Consider the following 19,607-nt stretch of genomic DNA (forward strand, 5'->3'; position numbering starts at 1 on the left):
TTGATCAAAAGAACATAAAAGCCCTGCCACCAAGACAAGGTGTACCCATCGGGACTGTCCTATTTGCTTGCTGGAATGGAATAGCTCGTCTTTCAGTCCAAATGGACGTTGCTTCAGAGACTTTTCTGGAAGTCTGTGCTTTCATCCCTCTGTGCTAAATGCTGCCAATCATTTCAACAGCATCTTTAACTGATAGACTGCTAGATCAGATACCAAGCTGTGATTGTCAGCGTCTGGGAATGGTGAAAGCGCATACCCCAGGGTCCATTGTGAAGAAATGCCCAACAGGACTACAAAGCAGAGATTTCACATACTGCATTCCCAAAGCAAGAAATGTGAATACCTCTGCAAGGAAGTGACACAGTGAAAAACAGACAATAAATGACAATTAGGGGCTCGCAGGGATCTTTAACCCCTTCACACCCCAAGCCGGTTTTTACCTTTTTCACCAGGCCAAATTTTACAATCTGGCCAGTGTCAATTTATGTTGTAATAACTCTGGAATACTTCAGTTGATCACCCTGATTTGGAGACAGTTTTTTTTCTTCATGAGAAATTGTACTTCTTGTTGGTGGTAAAATATCTTCGATATGACTGGCATTTATTTGTGAAAAAAAATGAAATTTGGAGAAAAAATTTATTTTTTTATGCCCATAAATCAGTGTGTTATGTCACACAAAGTAAATAACATTTCCCACATGTCTACTGTACATCAGCACTATTTTTGAAACATAATTTTCAGAGTTGCTTCCACACCCTAATGGGGGACAGGAAGCTCAAAGAGTTTAAAAGCCCCTCCCACCTCCTACTCGCCAGTGTCTTTCCTGTCCCCCATGGAGCATGGAAAAGTTTTTTGTTTTTCCGTATGCTTTGTGGCCAGCATCGCAATATACCTGTTTTTATTGAGAGCCGGGCAGTGGTGGTTGTGGGCTTCACTCTCCTCCTCCAGGCTGCTCCCGTCTCCCTGCCTTGTAGAGGAATCGGGACCTCCTGGCCCATCTGTACTCCCGCTTGGGGTAACGTGAGCCCCATAGCTGGAGACCTCCCTGAGCTCTCCGGCTTCCTCTTCCTCATGCACGCCGTAGAAGCGCGACCCGGAAGTGACGTCATACCACTTACGGGTTTTGCATTCCACAGTGGAACACACACACTTCCGGGTTCAGCTTCCCGTAGCCTCTTGGCCCATGAACGGCGTGCAGAGCACGCTGAACTTGCTGATGCCTGCTCAGGACCCGGAGGGGGAGGAGGGAAAACTGAATGGTGCTGGGGGCAGGGTTTATTCCTATATAAACCTGCCGGAAGACACCTCCAAGTAAGGCTAATCCCTGCAGTATGGATGGTATGTGTGCTTCCTCCCCTGCACCTGCAGATCCCAGTGTTGCCCCAGCCTCAGTAAGTCTGTGGAGAGGGATAGGTCCTAGCCCAAAGTCCTGGGTCTTACATTAGTGTATGGGGTGCTTTAATTATACTTCTATCCCCTTTTTTCTAGGGAGACAAGTCTGCCCCCAAAAACCCTGCAAAGAAGGTTCCTAGATGTACCATCTGTAATAAGAAGCTTCTCTCTCCCTGGGAGAAGAAGCTATGTCAGGAATGTATGGATAAAGGTGGTCAGGGCTGAACATCCTTCACTTCTGGATAAAATACGTACCTTTGTCATGCAAGAGGTCCAGTCATCCTTGGCCGCTTTTACACCTCCACCTACTTCTCCGGGACCATCTCCCCCTAAGAAGAGAAAGAGGATTCCAACAGCTCTCATGGTTCAGTTTCAGAAAAATGGGAGGAATCTTCCTTACTAGGAAATATTTCTTCTCCGCAGAATATATGGAGGAGTTAGTTAATGCAGTCCATAGCACTATGGGTTTGGAGGAGGAACAGGTTCCCCAAACAATTCAGGACGAAATGTTTGAAGGGTTGAAAGCAGGAAAACAGATTGGTTTCCCAGTGCATGAGAACATCCTGAACATAATTTCTCAGGAGTGGGAGTCCCTAGAAAAAGGGCTGAGCACCCCCTCGGAGCCTAAACATAGATTTTTTCTGGAGGGTGAATCAGTTGGGATTTCCTAAGGTGGATGTGCAGGTGGTGAAAGTAGCCAAGAAAACTCTGCTCCCCTTTGAGGACTCATCTTAGCTTAAGGATCCAATCGATAGGAAGGTGGAAAGCCTATTGAAAAAATCCTGGGAGACTTCCACCTCATCACTTAAAACCAACATAGCTTCCACCTGTGTTGCCAGATCCCTCTTCCAGTGGCTAGATCAATTAGAGAATCACATCTCTCAGGGACCTCAAGATGGGAGTTATTAGACTCAATTCCTTTCTTGGCTGACGCCTCTGCAAAATCTGTTCGTATCGCTGCCAGGTCCCTGGTTCAGTCCAACTCCGCTAGAAGGGCTCTTTGGCTTAAAATGTGGAGTGGGGATGTCACTTCTAAGATCAAATTGTGCTCCATCCCCTTTAAGGGTGAATATGTCTTTGGACCAGCTCTGCTTGACAAAGACCTACTGCTAGTCATATTGTACCATGGCAGAGTAAAGTTTTTTTTCTACTACTACACCTGGATGGAGCACTGTTCTTCTATTTTTTGACAGCTCTTGGTGAGATACTGGAGAAGGCGACAGACAAAAAGAAAGCTCTTCCTGAGCAGAAAGCCGCTAATAAACACTTTTTTCGTGCTGCTCTGCCTCAGACTCCTCAAACCAAGGGTAAAGGGAAAACCGGGAGATGGAGTTATGCTAAAGGGAAGGGCAAAAATATCCTTGTTCCCCAGCAGCAACACCAACTGGACAAGCAATGACTCTGACTCCTTAGGAGGGGAGGCTCTCAAATTTTTCCATCAATGGCAGATCATTTCCAATTGCCAGTGGGTCCTCAATGTTGTCAAGGAGGGCCTGCTTTATAGAGGTCAAATTCTACCCTCATCGGGGTCTAAGAGTCACCTCCCTACCATCTCAGTGAGCCCAAGACCTACTATTCTTAGGTCTTCAGGATCTGTTAAAATTAGATGCAATCTCCCCACTACTGGTGGACAAATGGGGAAGAGGTCACTACTCCCACCTCTTTCTAGTGAAAAAACCTTCAGGGGAGGCTCTCATCATATTAAATTTGCAAGGTCTCAACCACCACATTAGGTATCGGAGATTTGAGATGGAATCAGTGAAATCGGCGATTCCCCTAATAGGACCTCATTATTCTATGGCAACCATCGACATGAATAATGCTTATTTTCATGTGCCAATCCATCCTCACCACAGAAAGTATCTGAGAATTGCAGTCCAACAAAACCAGCAGGTGGATCACTATCCGTACAATGTGCTCCCCTCAGCACCAAGGGTATTCTCCACGATAATGTTAGAGGCAGTGGCCTACATCCGGGGGCAGGGTATCTGCATTGTTCCTTGTCTAGACGATCTCTTAATCATAGCTTCATTTTCTCGGACTCTCAGGAGTCGTGTAGCAAGATCTCTAGAAATTTTACAATCACTGGGGTGGCTCCCAAATCTCAAAAAATCAGAACTCCACCCCTCCACAGCAAGGAGGTTCCTGGTAGTTCTACTGGATTTGAGAAAACAGATGTCCTTCCTACCAGAAGATCAGCGCCTGACAGTGATAACCAGGATCTCAGAATTCAGGAAACAGGTCCCCTACCCTTCGGACATCCATGTCTGTCCTAGGCTTCGTGACCTCTTGTATTCAGTCAGTGCCTTGGGCTCAGGCCCACTCCAGGGTCCTACAGACTCATATTCTCAAGAGCTGGAACAGGAATCCCAACTCGCTGAACAGGAGAGTTCATACCCCAGGCCAAGTAAAGGCTTCCCTGGCTTGGTGGTTGAGCCCCAAAAGTCTACGCAGGGGTGTAGCCTGGTCTCAAACACCTCTAGTCACGGTAACAACCGACACAAGCAAGAGAGGCTTGGGTGCTGTAGTGTTGCATACTCCTTTCCAGGGACGTTAAGAGTCCAGAGACAGGTGCCATGTCCCTTAACTTCAGAGAGCTGAAGGCAGTGGTGGAGGTTCTCCTTACAGCAGACAACCTAGTCACCTGTTATCACGTCAGAGTATATTCGGACGACATAACTACCGTAGCCCACCTCAAATATCAGGGCAGCACAAAGTTCGACAGCTTGAAAAGCATATCAAGCTGAATATTTTGTTGGGCCGGAAAACATCTTCTCTCCTTGACAGCCGTCCACTAAAAGGGTCCTCCAACCTCCAAGCAGATTTTCTGAGTCGCCAGGACATACAGCTGGGATAATGGAGCCTGAACCAGGAAATCTTCCAGATGCAAGTAGCAAGATGGGGTCTGCCAGAGATCGACGTATTCACCTGAGGCCAAAATACAAAGGTCGAAACCTTTGTCTCCCTGAACCCCAGGAGCAGGTCCATGGGAGTGGATGCCTTCGCCCGTCAGTGGAGCTTCCAGTTAGCCTATGCGTTTCCTCTGATTTAGATGCTGGCGAGGACTCTTGGGAAGATCTGGGAAGAACAGCTACCAACCATCCTAGTGGCTCCGATATGGCCAAGAAGCAGCTCGTTCAATCTTATCAATTGATCTCCAGGTAGACGGTCCGGTTTAGTTGCCACTAGATGCCGACCTTCTCTTGCAGGGACCTCTGCATCATCCGAATCCTCAAAAACTGAGATTAGCTGCTTGGTTACTGAGGCCCAGGGGTTACCTGCACAAGGGCTTTTGGACAAAGTAATTTCCACCGTACAGAAGTCCAGAAAACCAGTCACCATTCCCATATATAACAAGGTGTGGAAAAAATTTTCATCTTGGTGCATGCCTAATATACCAGATCTATTCCACCCCAACATTTTGCAGATATTGGACTTCTTACAGAAGGGTTAGAGTTAGGCCTCAGGTCTAGTACCTTGAAGGTTCAAGTCTCTGCCCTGAGTTCTGTATTTGATCAAGACTTAGCCAACCATCGTTGGATTAAAAGGTTCAAAGTGTCAGCCCTTAGACTATGTCCCAGGAATCAGACTGGAATCCCCTCCTAGGATCTAAATTTTGTCCTCAAAGGCCTCACACAACTGCCATTTGAACCTCTGTCCTCCTGTACCTTTCAGGTTCTTTCATTCAAAGCAGCCTTCTTAGTTGCCATAACTATCATCAGATGAATAGTGGAATTAAGGGCATTGTCTATAAGAGAACCTTATTTAATAATCATAGACGATTATGTAATTTTTCACCTTGATCCGTCATTTCTGTCCAAGGTGGTGTCTGATTTCCACCATTCACAAGATATCACCCTTCCCTCCTTTTGCCAGAATACAACAAATGCAAAAGAGGAGGAATTTCATACTCTCGATGTTCGGTGTACGGTTTTGCACTACTTACAGCAAAACCAAACCATGGAGAGTTGACCAGATTTTATTTGTTCATCCGTTGCATCGAAATAAAGGAAAGGTGGTGGCAAAAAGTACCATCGCAAATTGGATCAAGAGAGCCATATCTGAAGCATATCTAGCCCAGAATATGACACCCCCCTCCGGGATCAAGGCTCATTCTACAAGGTCTACCTCAGCCTCCTGGGCTAAAAGAGCAGGCACATCCACCAAGCAGATTTGCAGGGCCGCTACATGGTCTTCATACCTTTACCAGACACTATAGATTGGACTTATCGTCCAATAGGGATTTGGCCTTTGACCGAAAGGTGCTTCAGGCCGTTGTCTCCCCCCCCTCCCCTCCCCCCAAATTGGAAAATTGGTTGGTATTCCTCCTATGCTGTCGTGGAAGGTGACTAGAGAAAATAGAATTAGTCTTACCAGTAATTTGGTTTCTAAGAACCTTTCACGATAGCACTAATTCCCTCCCTATATTCCTTGTATTCGTTGGATGATTCCTGGGAATCTAAAGGTAATCGGTGCTATAGTGTTAGTTGTAAGTCACTGGCGATTAGGAGGTGGGAGGGGCTTTTAACCTCTTTGTGCTTCCTGTCCCCCATTAGGGTGTGGAGACAACCTCCTATGCTGTAGTGGAAGGTTCCTAGAAACTGAATTACAGGTAACACTAATTCTATTTTTTTTGTTAGGACGTTATAATGGCACCTTTATTAAAATATAACCTTTATTAGGTACCGTATATACTCGAGTATAAGCTGAGATTTTCAGCCCAAATTTTTGGGCTGAAAGTGCCCCTCTCGGCTTATACTCGAGTCACGGTAGCGGTGGGGTCGGCGGGTGAGGGGGAGAGGGCGCTGAGGCATACTTACCTAGTCCAAGCGATCCTGACGCTCCCCCTGCCGTCCCACGGTCTTCTGTGCTGCAGTTCTTCCCCTCTTCAGCGGTCACGTGGGACCGCTCATTAGAGAAATGAATAGGCGGCTCCACCTCCCATAGGGGTGGAGCCGCCTATTCATTTCTCTAATCAGCGGTGCCGGTGACCGCTGATAGAGGAAGAGGCTGCGGCACCGAAGACCGTGGGACAGGCGGGGAGCGCCAGGATCGCTGGGACTAGGTAAGTATGTCATATTCACCTGTCCACGTTCCAGCCGCCGGGCGCCGCTCCATCTTCCCGGCGTCGCTCCGCTCTGACTGTGCAGGTCAGAGGGCGCGATGACGCATATAGTGTGCGCGCCGCCCTCTGCCTGATCAGTCAGAGCGGAGAGACGCCGGGACCGGACGCTGAGGAGCTGCAAGCAAGAGAGGTGAGTATGGCTTTTTTTTTTTTTATTGCAGCAGCAGCAGCAGCGGCACAGATTTATGTGGAGCATCTATGGGGAAATATGAATGGTGCAGAGCACTGTATGGGGCTCAGCTATGGGACGAAAATGAACGGTGCAGAGCACTATATGGGGCACAGCTATGGGGCAATATGAACGGTGCAGAGCACTATATGGCACAGCTATGGGGCAATATGAACGGTGCAGAGCACTATATGGGGCACAGATATGGGGAAATAATGAACGGTGCAGAGCATTATATGGCACAGATATGGGGAAATAATGAACGGTGCAGAGCACTATATGGCACAGCTATGGGGAAATAATGATTTATTTTTATTTTTGAAATTCACCGGTAGCTGCTGCATTTCCACCCTAGGCTTATACTTAAGTCAATAAGTTTTCCCAGTTTTTTGTGGCAAAATTAGGGGGGTCGGCTTATACTCGAGTATATACGGTATGTACTAAAATAGTGAAACCACGATACCTAATCAAGTATAGATAAATTGCATGCATAATGAAAAAGTACCAGATTTAAAGCTTTTTTTATGTTTGACTGCTGTCACACACTAACAAATGCCTTTTTTTTTGTTTGTTTTTGCAAAAACTTGTATTGCCATATTTTGAGAACTATAAAGTTTCCGTATTCCTGCTGACAGTCATGTGAGGGCTTGTTTTGTGCCTGACCAACTGACGTTTTTATTGTTACCATTTTCGGGCACATGACATTTTTTGATCACTTTCTATTACAATTTTTGGGAAGCAGAATGAACAAACGCCAGCAATTCAGGAATTGTTTTTTTGTCTTTTTTTTTTTTATGCCATTCCGCGTGTGATAAAAATTGATAATTACAGCGATACCACATTTATATAGTTTTTTTTGTGTTTTGTAAAAAAACATTTATGGGTACAATTATTTTTTATTATCTTTTTAATTTTTTTTTAAATATTTTTACAATTTCTTATTTTACTTTTTAAAAAAAACAACAACTTTTTTTTTTTAATAAGTCCCTCCATGGGCCTTTCACTTTCTGCAGTCTGATCGCAGTTCTTATGCATTGCAATGCACTAGTATTTGAGCAAGTAACAGGTCCAGGTGAGAGGGGTCAAATTTATGCACGCCTAAAATTTGTACAACTGACTCTTAAATGGTATACTCAACCTGAATGTATGCTTTACCAACAGACGTGTCTGTAGATTACTGACTGTAGACCTGTAGCTCTGCTGATTTTCATTGATTTTGTATGGCTCGTGTCATTGTGTTGTAAATTTCTTCTAATGCCTTCTTATAATGCCGATTGGCGCTATAAAGTTTTAAGTCCCACACTCTTCAATATGGTGGTGGTGAATCAAAACAGTTAATGGAAACCTTCTTACATGGTCAAGCCCACTGGCAAAATAAACTGAGCCACAACAAGTATCATCGTTGGTGCAAAAGATCAGGCTCGCTGTTGGCCAGACTGACAAACACCCAAACATACCAAAACAGAAAAAAATATGATAGTACTTTTTAATTATTTTGAGGACCTTTTATGTGGCTATTCCTACTGGTCTAGGATCCATTAATTGATTTATTGCCCTACCTCCGTTCTCTACATACTAAGCAAATGGTCTTGATTCTCCCATAACAGTAGAAATGAAATGGGCAATATCTTCTGCATCAAACAATAAATCACCAGCTCCAGATGGCTCTTCCACCAGATATTATAAACATCTAGTACCTGATATTGTTCCTACATTTACCAGTCTCCTTAACTCATTGTTTATTAATAACCAACCAGTTGATCGATTGGATTCAAGAATAATATCACTCCCAATACCGAGTAGAGATCAAACTCTGCCTCAATCTTACCACCCCATTACTCTTTTAAATCAAGATTATACATTTCTGGCAAAGATCCTTGCAACTTGGCTTCCAAGCCACCTAACACATCTCTTCAATTCAACAAGACTTCACTTGATTTAGACATGCTGCTAAAATATATGAACGATCATAGCAGCCACTATGTATGCTCAGGATCAGTCACGTCCACCTTCAACGTTGTTAATGCAGAGAAGGCCTTTGACATGGTGTTCTGGCCATTCCTCGACACTTTCACATTTGTTTTGAGGCTAATTTCCTTAACCTCCATATATATACTCAGCAGTATGCAGTGACCCAGATAACAGAGAATGACCTTAATACTCCATATTTTGAAATGCATAGAGGAACTCACCAGGGTTTATCCCTATCTCTTTTTCTCAACAAATATACCATTAACTTGGAAAAGAAACTCTTGCCTACTTAGGGGTCACAATCACTAGATCTCCCTTACAGTTATACTTTTATTCACATCGTTGTACACTAGCTATTTCAGAGCTTAATGCTAAGTATATAGAAATATTTCTAAATCTGTCACCGGGCCCATATTGCACCCATTAGGGAGCATAGGATGGGTGTTTTCCTTAAATCAAATTGTTTCAAGTGTAATGCCGCCGAGGTTGACCTGTAACTCTATACGTGGTCTTGCTCAGAAATAATCTTTTTTGACAAAGATTCATGCTTCTGTGTAATCACCTGACCAATTTCACTTCCTTTGGTCCTATATGGGCCATTTTCGGATATCTGAATGCTGAAACTTTGTTGCAATCCTGAAACTTTTACACATGGTAGCAGCAGCAGGATCCCAAACAATTATTCACACATGACTTAGTCCACAACCCCCTCCGTACAAATTGTTTTTGGAAAAGCTTGTGTTTTTGATGAAGATGGACTGGGTAGAGGTGTCTCTTCAAAAGGAACAAAGAGTTCAACATTTCTTTGATATTTGGGAGAGTTCTATAGAACTTTCACGTCACCACATTTGTAATTCCTTGCAAGAAAGTTTTGGATCAACCGTATGGGTTTAAGGCTACTTTCACACTTGTGTCAGTACGGGACCGTCGCTAAGCGTTGGCGCGACGTACCGACGCACGTTGTGAAAATTTGGCACAACGTGGGCAGCGGATGCAGTTTTTCAACGCACCCGCTGCCCATTGTAAAGTCCTGGGGAGGAGGGGGCGGAGTTCCATTCGCACATGCGCGGTAGGAAATGGCGGATCCGACGTACGAAAAAATGTTACATTGAACGATTTTTCGTGCCGACGGTCCGCCAAAACACGACGCATCCAGTGCACGACGTACGGCCATCCGTCACAATCCGTCGCTAATACAAGTCTATGGGAAAATGCAGGATCCAGCAAATTTTTTTTTGCATTCTCAAAAAACGACGGATTGTGACGGAACCTGAAAAACGCGAGTGTGAAATGTTTCCTTAGTTTTCCACGACCGGTTTCGTCAGTGGCATGGAGACACAAAGCCACACACCACGAGGATGAGTTCCTCTATTAATATATTCTTTACTATTTCCATTGCAATCACTATACTTCAGAGAGGAGGAATTGTAGCTATTGGGCCTCATTTGACGCCATCGTTAAAGTGTACAAGTTTTTGTTCTTTAACCTATTGCACATTAATTTATATTACTTCATTGATTTATATCATAAATGTTATATATGGAATGTAATAATGAGCTTGTCATATCCCATTAGACATATATTTTACGTGTTTTTGTAATCGGAAAAATGTTAATAAAAATATAAAAAATTGTTGTGGTCCATAAACTACCTTGAAATTATTGTTTAAGAAATATTTATGAAATGTCATGGAGTTGTGGATTGATTTCTTCCTTAAAAAAAAAAAAAACGACATTAGGGTTATTTAGACATATATTGAATTTGTGTCTTTTTTCAACCTTTGTCACATGCTGAGCATGCTTGGGAAAACCTTGGGAAAACCAAGTCGTGTGTCTAGAGGAGCAAATTATATCTGTCACCAGGTTTTTCTGTGTAGTCTGAGAGCATCATGATGTAGGGTCTGAGACCCTGATTCTAGCAACTTCACTTGCTGTTCTACATGCTGTCATTTTGATATAATCACTGTTTTCTATGCTGCAGATCTAGTAGTGTTCAGGATGTTGATCCCTGTTTAACCCGGCTCACACCACTACTGATCAATGGTGGGGGGAGGGGTTACACAGAGCAGTTGACTAGGAAGAGGAGATACCTAGTCCTCTGTAGATAATCTATTAGTAATTAAACACAGATTTTTATGGAAATGGCAACACAGAGCCAAGTAAGTGACACATCACTGGAATCAGGGTTTCTGCCCCTACATCATGGTGCTCTCAGATAACATAGCAAAACCTGCTGACAGATTCCCTTTCACTTTTTACTTACTGCAAAAATGTAACTAACTTTATTGCTATGTCATGTGTTTTTGTGAAACAATTTAACTCCCTGGGGTCCATTCTATATCATAATGGTCACCAACCTGAGTGTACTCAGTAAGTGTGTGTCTCCTACAGATGTGAACAGTAGGAAGAAAGCACCAGAGAGATGTCCGCAGGAAGACATTCGCAATGTTATACCGGATGATGAGGTAGATGAAACTTAGATAACTAGTTGTAAGTCTGAAAACAATTATTATTCCAGGATTATAGCTGTAGAAAAGACCTTGACCACACATCCAAATATTATATATTAATCTACTGTGGCTAAGCAAGATTTACAAAACTGACCATGAGGTTCTTAATTACCATTTTGATCAGATTGTATAAGCCCACTGCCATGTGATGGCAAACCTTTCAGTGGGTTCATGCCTGCTGTCAGGGTGCCCCACAGCATTCATGCCAGGCAAAGCCTCTCAGCTCTGGTCACACCAATCCAGAGACACATCAACAATGGTCGCAACTCAGCGCCTGCTGGCGTGTTACATCAGTCTACAGTATTTGGATGCACGGTCCATGTTTTTTCTTTTTTTTTTTTTTTTTCTTTTTTTACAGCTGTATTACCTTACTTAAGTATATGACCTTTAAAATGAGAAAATTTACATTGCATTTTTTTCTAATATAAGTTTATGCCTGTGTGTTTTTTTTTTTCTTGGTGCTTGTGAATGTTTCAAAGGCTCTAAATCTTACGTCTTATGAGAAGAATCTTCTGCATTCAAAGGTGAAGAATAGCGTTATCCACACAGGTATGTACTAACTACTAAATGCATTAAAGGGAACCTGTCACCCCCAAAATCGAAGATTAGCTAAGCCCACCGGCATTCTGTAATGCTGTAGATAAGCCCCCGATGTAACCTGAAAGATAAGAAAAACAAGTTAAATTATACTCACCCAGGGGTGGTCCCACTGCGGTCCGGTTAGCTCACCTTCGATTTTGGGGGTGACAGGTTCCCTTTAAGCATTTCTATAGTTTCCTCTTTGTGTCACACACAGTTTTGGTTGCACAACCTGATACTGGCTTCATTAACCTTTAATTAGTCGGGTGGGGTCCCCATTGGACCCCAAGAGAGTTTGTTTTTGTCATATTTCCACAAGTATGGAAGGTAGGTAACCATCCGTTTTGGTAGCTTCCTAGCTCGAGCACCCCTCCCTCCTCAGTGCAACGTGAGAGGCGGCATCGACTACACGTTCCACAGCGATGTTCTTGTGACTAGTAGTGTTAAGATTTTGGTGCGACTATCTGAAGATTAAGAATTGGCCCATGTATGACGAAGAAGTAGGCTCCATACTTTTCCTTAAATATCTCAACCATCATATTGGCCAGGGGACCACCTGGCAAACTGAATGTAATTGGCATTACCAAGAAATGTTGCATATTGTATATTGATATTTCAACAAGAAGATTCCACAAAATACTGTACGTATGCCCGATCCTTCCATTCTGTGTATTTTGTTTCAACAGATGGATCGAATAGCCGAAGTAGAGACGACTCTGATTGTTCGGAAGATTACAGGTCCACAAAAGACTACCAGGTAAGTGCACAGGGTGTCTGTAACATCCGTGCATTACATAAAATCCTCGTATTAATGGCTTTAAATTCTGTGCCACATTTAGGCAGATTGCATTGAGGTGGGAACTGATGAGGCTACATCTCCGAGTGACAGCGAGGACGAAATGTACCTGACAGCTGAACAAAGGGTTAAGGAGGAAGATGCCAATGAAGGTGAATGGAACACAGGCTTGTATTTGTACAAAAAAAATATTTCATGGTTTGTAATAGTTTCCTATAAAACAGCATTAAAGAAAACTGAACAATTAATGACAGAAGTGAGGGCTCATTCAGACATCAGTGATCTTTTCATGCAAGACAATCTGTCCAAGTGTCATTAGTGGTTTTTGTATGTGTGTATATATATATATGTATATATATATATATATATATATGTGTATATATATATATATATATATATATATATATGTGTGTATATATATATATATATATACACATATATATATATATATATATATATATATATACACATATATACTTTATCTTTTCCTGTCTAGCCGTCCATGATAGCTTATGAGTGCTGTCTGATTTAAAAAAAGAAAAAAAAAGAAAATTTCACACCCATAGGCTTGCACTGCAGGTTTTGATCCAACATTCTGATCAACGCTGGACATGTCTCCACGATTTTGCACAGACCACTTGATCTGTGAAAAACCATGGAAATATTAACAGCGCCATTATGCTAGCTATGAGTGCTATGCGTGAAAATGCGGGTAGTATTCATATGCAAAAACAGACGTGTCAATGAGTCCTTACTGATATCACTTACAGAATGTAATTGGCTCCACACATGAGAAAAGGAATATGGGGTATGTTCAGAATTTCATTTGAATTCATTTGAATTTCTGTAGCCTGACTTGAATGCGTGTCTTAATGATCACACGGGTGCAGAAACTGTGCTGGTCTTGGCATATCAAGGCTATGCAACCCTTCCAACACAGTTATCAATTTTGCGAGAGGGCTTCTTGTCAATCACTGCATATTCGGGCAACATACTCGTTAGGGCTTTTATTTATATTCAGGAAAGTTGAAGCCATAAGATGCCTGGGCCAGATGTCATTGCATTATGGTAATTAGGGAAACACGGCACTTGTGGAATTCTGGTGGTGCACAAGTAGGGTAACCAAATCTGTCAGCTGCGATGTAGAAATACTTGGCCCTCATATAGGTGTATTCAAGAACTTATTCATTGAATGAAGAAATTCCAGAAAATTAAGAGACGTTTCGGTCAATACCTGACCTTTATCTGTCTATAAGAATAAATGCAGAAAGCCATAAACAAAAAAAAGCTATAGAGAAACACCATCACTCAATTCTTGTCACTAAATAAACAGAACAAGAAAACGTAACTTCACAGGGTGTCATCAATACATCATTGTGAAGAAAAGGATGCAAACTCCAAAGTAGTATAACTATAATGCTATTTCTAGGACAAATAGTAGAAAAAGGGAAAAATGAAAATACTGAGAAAAATACTGGTAAGTGGGAGGCAGAGGAGAGGACTCAGTTAGGAGAGGCAGTCCCCTGCATTATTAAGTAGTCCCTAGTTCACATAGAGATGAGGTAGAGAGAGCCTTGTCATAGTGATATTATATATTATGTGGGTTCTGCCCTCTGGTGTAGCAGTCTAACTACTGCTGAGCTTGGGTGCCCTTCATTCAGCCTTGGTGTTTAATACACAATACTTTGGAGTTTGCATTCTTTCTTTTACCATGATGTATTGGTTATTGATGACATCCCAGTGTGAAATTTCATGCACATGCTGCTTATTATTTTTCTTGCAGATTTGAACTTACAAAACATTTTGATGCTTAGGAGACAGTGGGACTGGTACATATATTTTACCTAGGAGACAGTGGGGCTGGTGTATATACATTACCTAGGAGACAGTGGGGCTGGTGCATATATATTACATAAGAGACAATGGGGCTGGTGTATATATATTACATAGGAGACATTGGGGCTGGTGCATATATATTACATAGGAGACATTGGGGCTGGTGCATATATATTACATAGGAGACATTGGGGTTGGTGCATATATATTACATATGAGACAGTGGGGCTGGTGCATATACTTTACCTAGGAGACATTGGGGCTGGTGCATATACGTTACCTATGAGACAATGAGTGTGGTGTATATATATTACATAAGAGACCATGGGGCTGGTGTATATATATTACATAGGAGACAGTGGGGCTGGTGCATATATATTACATAGGAGACAATGAGTCTGGTGTATATATATTACATAAGAGACCATGGGGCTGGTGTATATATATTACATAGGAGACAGTGGGGCTGGTGCATATATATTACATAGGAGACAGTGGGGCTGGTGCATATATATTACATAGGAGACCGTGGGGCTGGTGCATATATATTACATAGGAGACAGCGGGGCTGGTGCATATACATTACCTAGGAGACAGCGGGGCTGGTGCATATACATTACCTAGGAGACAGCGGGGCTGGTGCATATACATTACCTAGGAGACAGCGGGACTGGTGCATATACATTACCTAGGAGACAGCGGGGCTGGTGCATATATGTTACCTATGAGACAATGAGTCTGGTGTATATATATTACATAAGAGACCATGGGGCTGGTGCATATACATTACCTAGGAGACAGTGGGGCTGGTGCATATATATTACCTAGGAGACGGCAGGGCTGGTGCATATACATTACCTAGGAGACGGCGGGGCTGGTGCATATACATTACCTAGGAGACGGCGGGGCTGGTGCATATACGTTACCTATGAGACAATGAGTCTGGTGTATATATGTTACATAAGAGACCATGGGGCTGGTGTATATATATTACATAGGAGACAGTGGGGCTGGTGCATATATATTACATAGGAGACAGTGGGGCTGGTGCATATACTTCACCTAGGAGACAGTGGGGCTGGTGCATATACATTACCTAGGAGACAGCGGGACTGGTGCATATACATTACCTAGGAGACAGCGGGACTGGTGCATATACATTACCTAGGAGACAGCGGGGCTGGTGCATATACATTACCTAGGAGACAGCGGTGCTGGTGCATATACATTACCTAGGAGACAGCGGGACTGGTGCATATACATTACCTAGGAGACAGCGGGACTGGTGCATATACATTACCTAGGAGACAGCGGGACTGGTGCATATACATTACCTAGGAGACAGCGGGGCTGGTGCATATACATTACCTAGGAGACAGCGGGGCTGGTGCATATACATTACCTAGGAGACAGCGGGGCTGGTGCATATACATTACCTAGGAGACAGCGGGACTGGTGCATATACATTACCTAGGAGACAGCGGGGCTGGTGCATATACATTACCTAGGAGACAGCGGGGCTGGTGCATATACATTACCTAGGAGACACCGGGGCTGGTGCATATACATTACCTAGGAGACAGCGGGGCTGGTGCATATACATTACCTAGGAGACAGCGGGGCTGGTGCATATACATTACCTAGGAGACAGCGGGGCTGGTGCATATACATTACCTAGGAGACAGCGGGACTGGTGCATATACATTACCTAGGAGACAGCGGGGCTGGTGCATATACATTACCTAGGAGACAGCGGGGCTGGTGCATATACATTACCTAGGAGACAGCGGGGCTGGTGCATATACATTACCTAGGAGACAGCGGGGCTGGTGCATATACATTACCTAGGAGACAGCGGGGCTGGTGCATATACATTACCTAGGAGACAGCGGGACTGGTGCATATACATTACCTAGTAGACAGCGGGACTGGTGCATATACATTACCTAGGAGACAGCGGGGCTGGTGCATATACATTACCTAGGAGACAGCGGGGCTGGTGCATATACATTACCTAGGAGACAGCGGGGCTGGTGCATATACATTACCTAGGAGACAGCGGGGCTGGTGCATATACTTTACCTAGGAGACAGCGGGACTGGTGCATATACATTACCTAGGAGACAGCGGGACTGGTGCATATACATTACCTAGGAGACAGCGGGACTGGTGCATATACATTACCTAGGAGACAGCGGGGCTGGTGCATATACGTTACCTATGAGACAATGAGTCTGGTGTATATATATTACATAAGAGGCCATGGGGCTGGTGTATATATATATTACATAGGAGACAGTGGGGCTGGTGCATATATATTACATAGGAGACAGTGGGGCTGGTGCATATACTTTACCTAGGAGACGGCGGGGCTGGTGCATATACATTACATAGGAGACGGCGGGGCTGGTGCATATACATTACCTAGGAGACAGCGGGACTGGTGCATATACATTACCTAGGAGACAGCGGGACTGGTGCATATACATTACATAGGAGACGGTGGGGCTGGTGCATATACATTACCTAGGAGACAGCGGGGCTGGTGCATATACATTACCTAGGAGACAGCGGGACTGGTGCATATACATTACATAGGAGACGGTGGGGCTGGTGCATATACATTACCTAGGAGACATTGGTGCTGGTGCATATACATTACCTAGGAGACAGCAGGACTGGTGCATATACATTACCTAGGAGACATTGGTGCTGGTGCATATACTTTACCTAGGAGACAGTGGTGCTGGTGCATATACATTACCTAGGAGACAGTGGGGCTGTAATCTGCCCAGGGGTCGGTGGTTCCCTACCCCTGATTTAGGATGACTATTCGTTTTTTAGTGCCAGGTTGGTGGAACCCTTTAACAACTTGAACTTAATAGAAAAATGTTTGTATATTTTACTTTCATCTTTTTTTAAAAAACAAACAAACATTACTTTCCAGTGACTGATTACATACCGATCTGTTCACAATGTGAAGGGTTTTTAGAATATATTTTTAGCATGTACTAAACAGTACCTGTCTCTCTCATCAGGCTATGAAGTCGGTTATGACTACAGCGAAAACTTGTATCTCTCTGCCACAACGTCTGGAGCCGCAAGCTTCAAATCAGATTGTGACAACTTCTCTGGGATGTACAATGAGAATGTCATGGATGAAAAACAATTTATATGTACTGAGTGCGGGAAAAGTTTTAGCCTTTATTCTTACCTCACCAAACATCAGAGGTCTCATTCAGGGGAGAAGCCATTTTCCTGCAATGAATGTGGCAAATGTTTTACCTATAAACCAAGCCTCATCAGCCATCAAAGGGTTCACACTGGGGAAAAGCCTTTCTCTTGCGTGGAATGCGGCAAACTGTTTTCCAGTAAATTCAATTTGAAAATGCATGAGAAAATCCATTCAGGAGATAAGCCCGTAGTCTGCCCGGCCTGCGGAAAGTGTTTCAGCAATAATCCAGCTCTGGTGAAGCACTTGAGAATTCACACAGGAGAGAAACCTTTTTCCTGTCCAGAGTGTGGTAAGTTTTTCTCCAGCAAGTCCGGCCTTAATGCTCACCTCATAATCCACACAGGCGAGAAACCGTATATGTGTGCCGAATGTGGGAAATCCTTTGCCAACCATTCCAACCTTATTTCCCATCGGATCATCCACACAGGAGAGAAGCCGTATGTGTGCCCCGAGTGTGGCAAAGGCTTTGCTAACCAGTCCAACCTTGCTAAACACAAAGTTATTCATACAGAGGAAAAACCATTTCTGTGTATGGAGTGCGGAAAGTTTTTTACCCGTAAAGGAAGTCTTGATAAGCATCGAATGAGGATCCATGAAAAGATGAAATTACTATAATTCTAGTTCTAAATAACAACAAAATAGCTCCATTGAAAATGCACAGCCTCCACTTCTTTTACTTTAGTGTTTCATTATTTTCTGTGAGGTTTATGAATTCCACAGATCACACAAAACACGTATACTGGGCAGTTCTGAAAATTCAGTCCAGTGTTCAAAGTCCTTATTTGGATGGAGTATATAAAGACAATTCATGGTGGGGCTTTGAAAATAACCACGTGTGAAAATGAGAAATATGCTCTGAGCAGTTGTCATGTCCCTTCCCATTGCTCTGTAACATGCAAAGTAGCTGAGTTCTACAAGTCACGACTCCGCTTGTTCAAGAAGGAAGACTGCAATGCAAGCTCCATGATAAGATGCCTTCCTTTACTCACCTCATCTACATCAGTAACTAGGAGCAACTTTTTTGGGAGCCACTATATTTTACTGATAAGTCAGTGTCAAAAGAAAACTTGTACCCACACAAAAAGCAACATTTTTAATTTCTAATCATGTACTAAAAATGCACCCGTTCATACCTACGTTTCTCCAAGTTAGCACAGTCATGGTTACCCGCAAAAATGTATGTTTCCTTACAAAAACAAATTACAGGGTACAAAAAGTCATGCTCCTGGGAATCAGGAATGCTACAATCTGTCCCTCTGGCAAACACTAAAACACAAGACCCAACTTGGGCTCCCAGTGGTTGAGATTTGGAGACTTTAAATACACATTGATAAGTGTATATATAAGTGAAACTGGTAGGTTAGTGTCTAGCTGCAGAATTTGCTACCTAAAATCATGCATACATTTACGTAGAGATGAAATGTAAAAAATGAAAAATCCCTAGTCTTACTGAGACTTTGAGGACCACTGGTTGCCACCATTGTCTTCTATTAAGGATATTCCTTTTTTTCCCCCTGCTTTTGTAAAACAAAATTTTTATCATGCATTGCGTGTGTTTGTGAATAAATTATTAGAAACACAGACTGAGGATATCCTAATGTTTTCTGTCCAGCTGGCGCGATAGGCGGCGTAATATAGGACTTGTATAATGGCACATGGAAGGAAATGTATTTCTGTATAAATAAGGCAACATAGTTGTCGCTCCACCTTCAAATGACTGAATCGTAGCAAGATGTTTTCCAAAGTTCTGTTTATCAAAGGAAGACTTCACCCGAGCATTAAAGAACTTATGCCACAGAATAGTTTTACCACTTTTCTGTAATACACTGTGGATTTGTTTGCCCCAAAATCTGCAGCACTGTGTGAACATACCTTTACTGTTCCAGCCGCCTTCACTGTCTGTTTCCAACATATGTTCAGCTGATGTGTTTAATTAAAATGCTATACTTGATACAGTCCCTTAATTCTAAAGGGAATCAATCATATTAAATTGG

At 43.0% G+C, this 19,607-nt stretch overlaps 1 protein-coding gene across 3 annotated transcripts in view; it reads left to right on the plus strand.

Moving 5' to 3' along the window:
* LOC138667085 (zinc finger protein 660-like) overlaps positions 1 to 19,196 on the plus strand; it is a 43,170-nt gene extending 23,974 nt beyond the window's left edge. For all 3 annotated transcript variants that reach the window (XM_069755375.1, XM_069755376.1, XM_069755377.1), the window contains 5 exons: positions 11,049 to 11,122; positions 11,647 to 11,716; positions 12,433 to 12,503; positions 12,586 to 12,694; positions 17,417 to 19,196. In XM_069755375.1, the coding sequence (XP_069611476.1) occupies positions 11,049 to 11,122; positions 11,647 to 11,716; positions 12,433 to 12,503; positions 12,586 to 12,694; positions 17,417 to 18,228 (1,136 nt within the window). In that variant the 3' untranslated portion in view covers positions 18,229 to 19,196. The remainder of the gene's footprint in view (positions 1 to 11,048; positions 11,123 to 11,646; positions 11,717 to 12,432; positions 12,504 to 12,585; positions 12,695 to 17,416) is intronic.
* The last annotated feature ends 411 nt before the right edge of the window (positions 19,197 to 19,607 follow it).

Source organism: Ranitomeya imitator, chromosome 2 (genome assembly GCF_032444005.1).
Source record: "Ranitomeya imitator isolate aRanImi1 chromosome 2, aRanImi1.pri, whole genome shotgun sequence".
In the NCBI taxonomy this organism is placed as follows: Eukaryota; Metazoa; Chordata; class Amphibia; order Anura; family Dendrobatidae; genus Ranitomeya; species Ranitomeya imitator.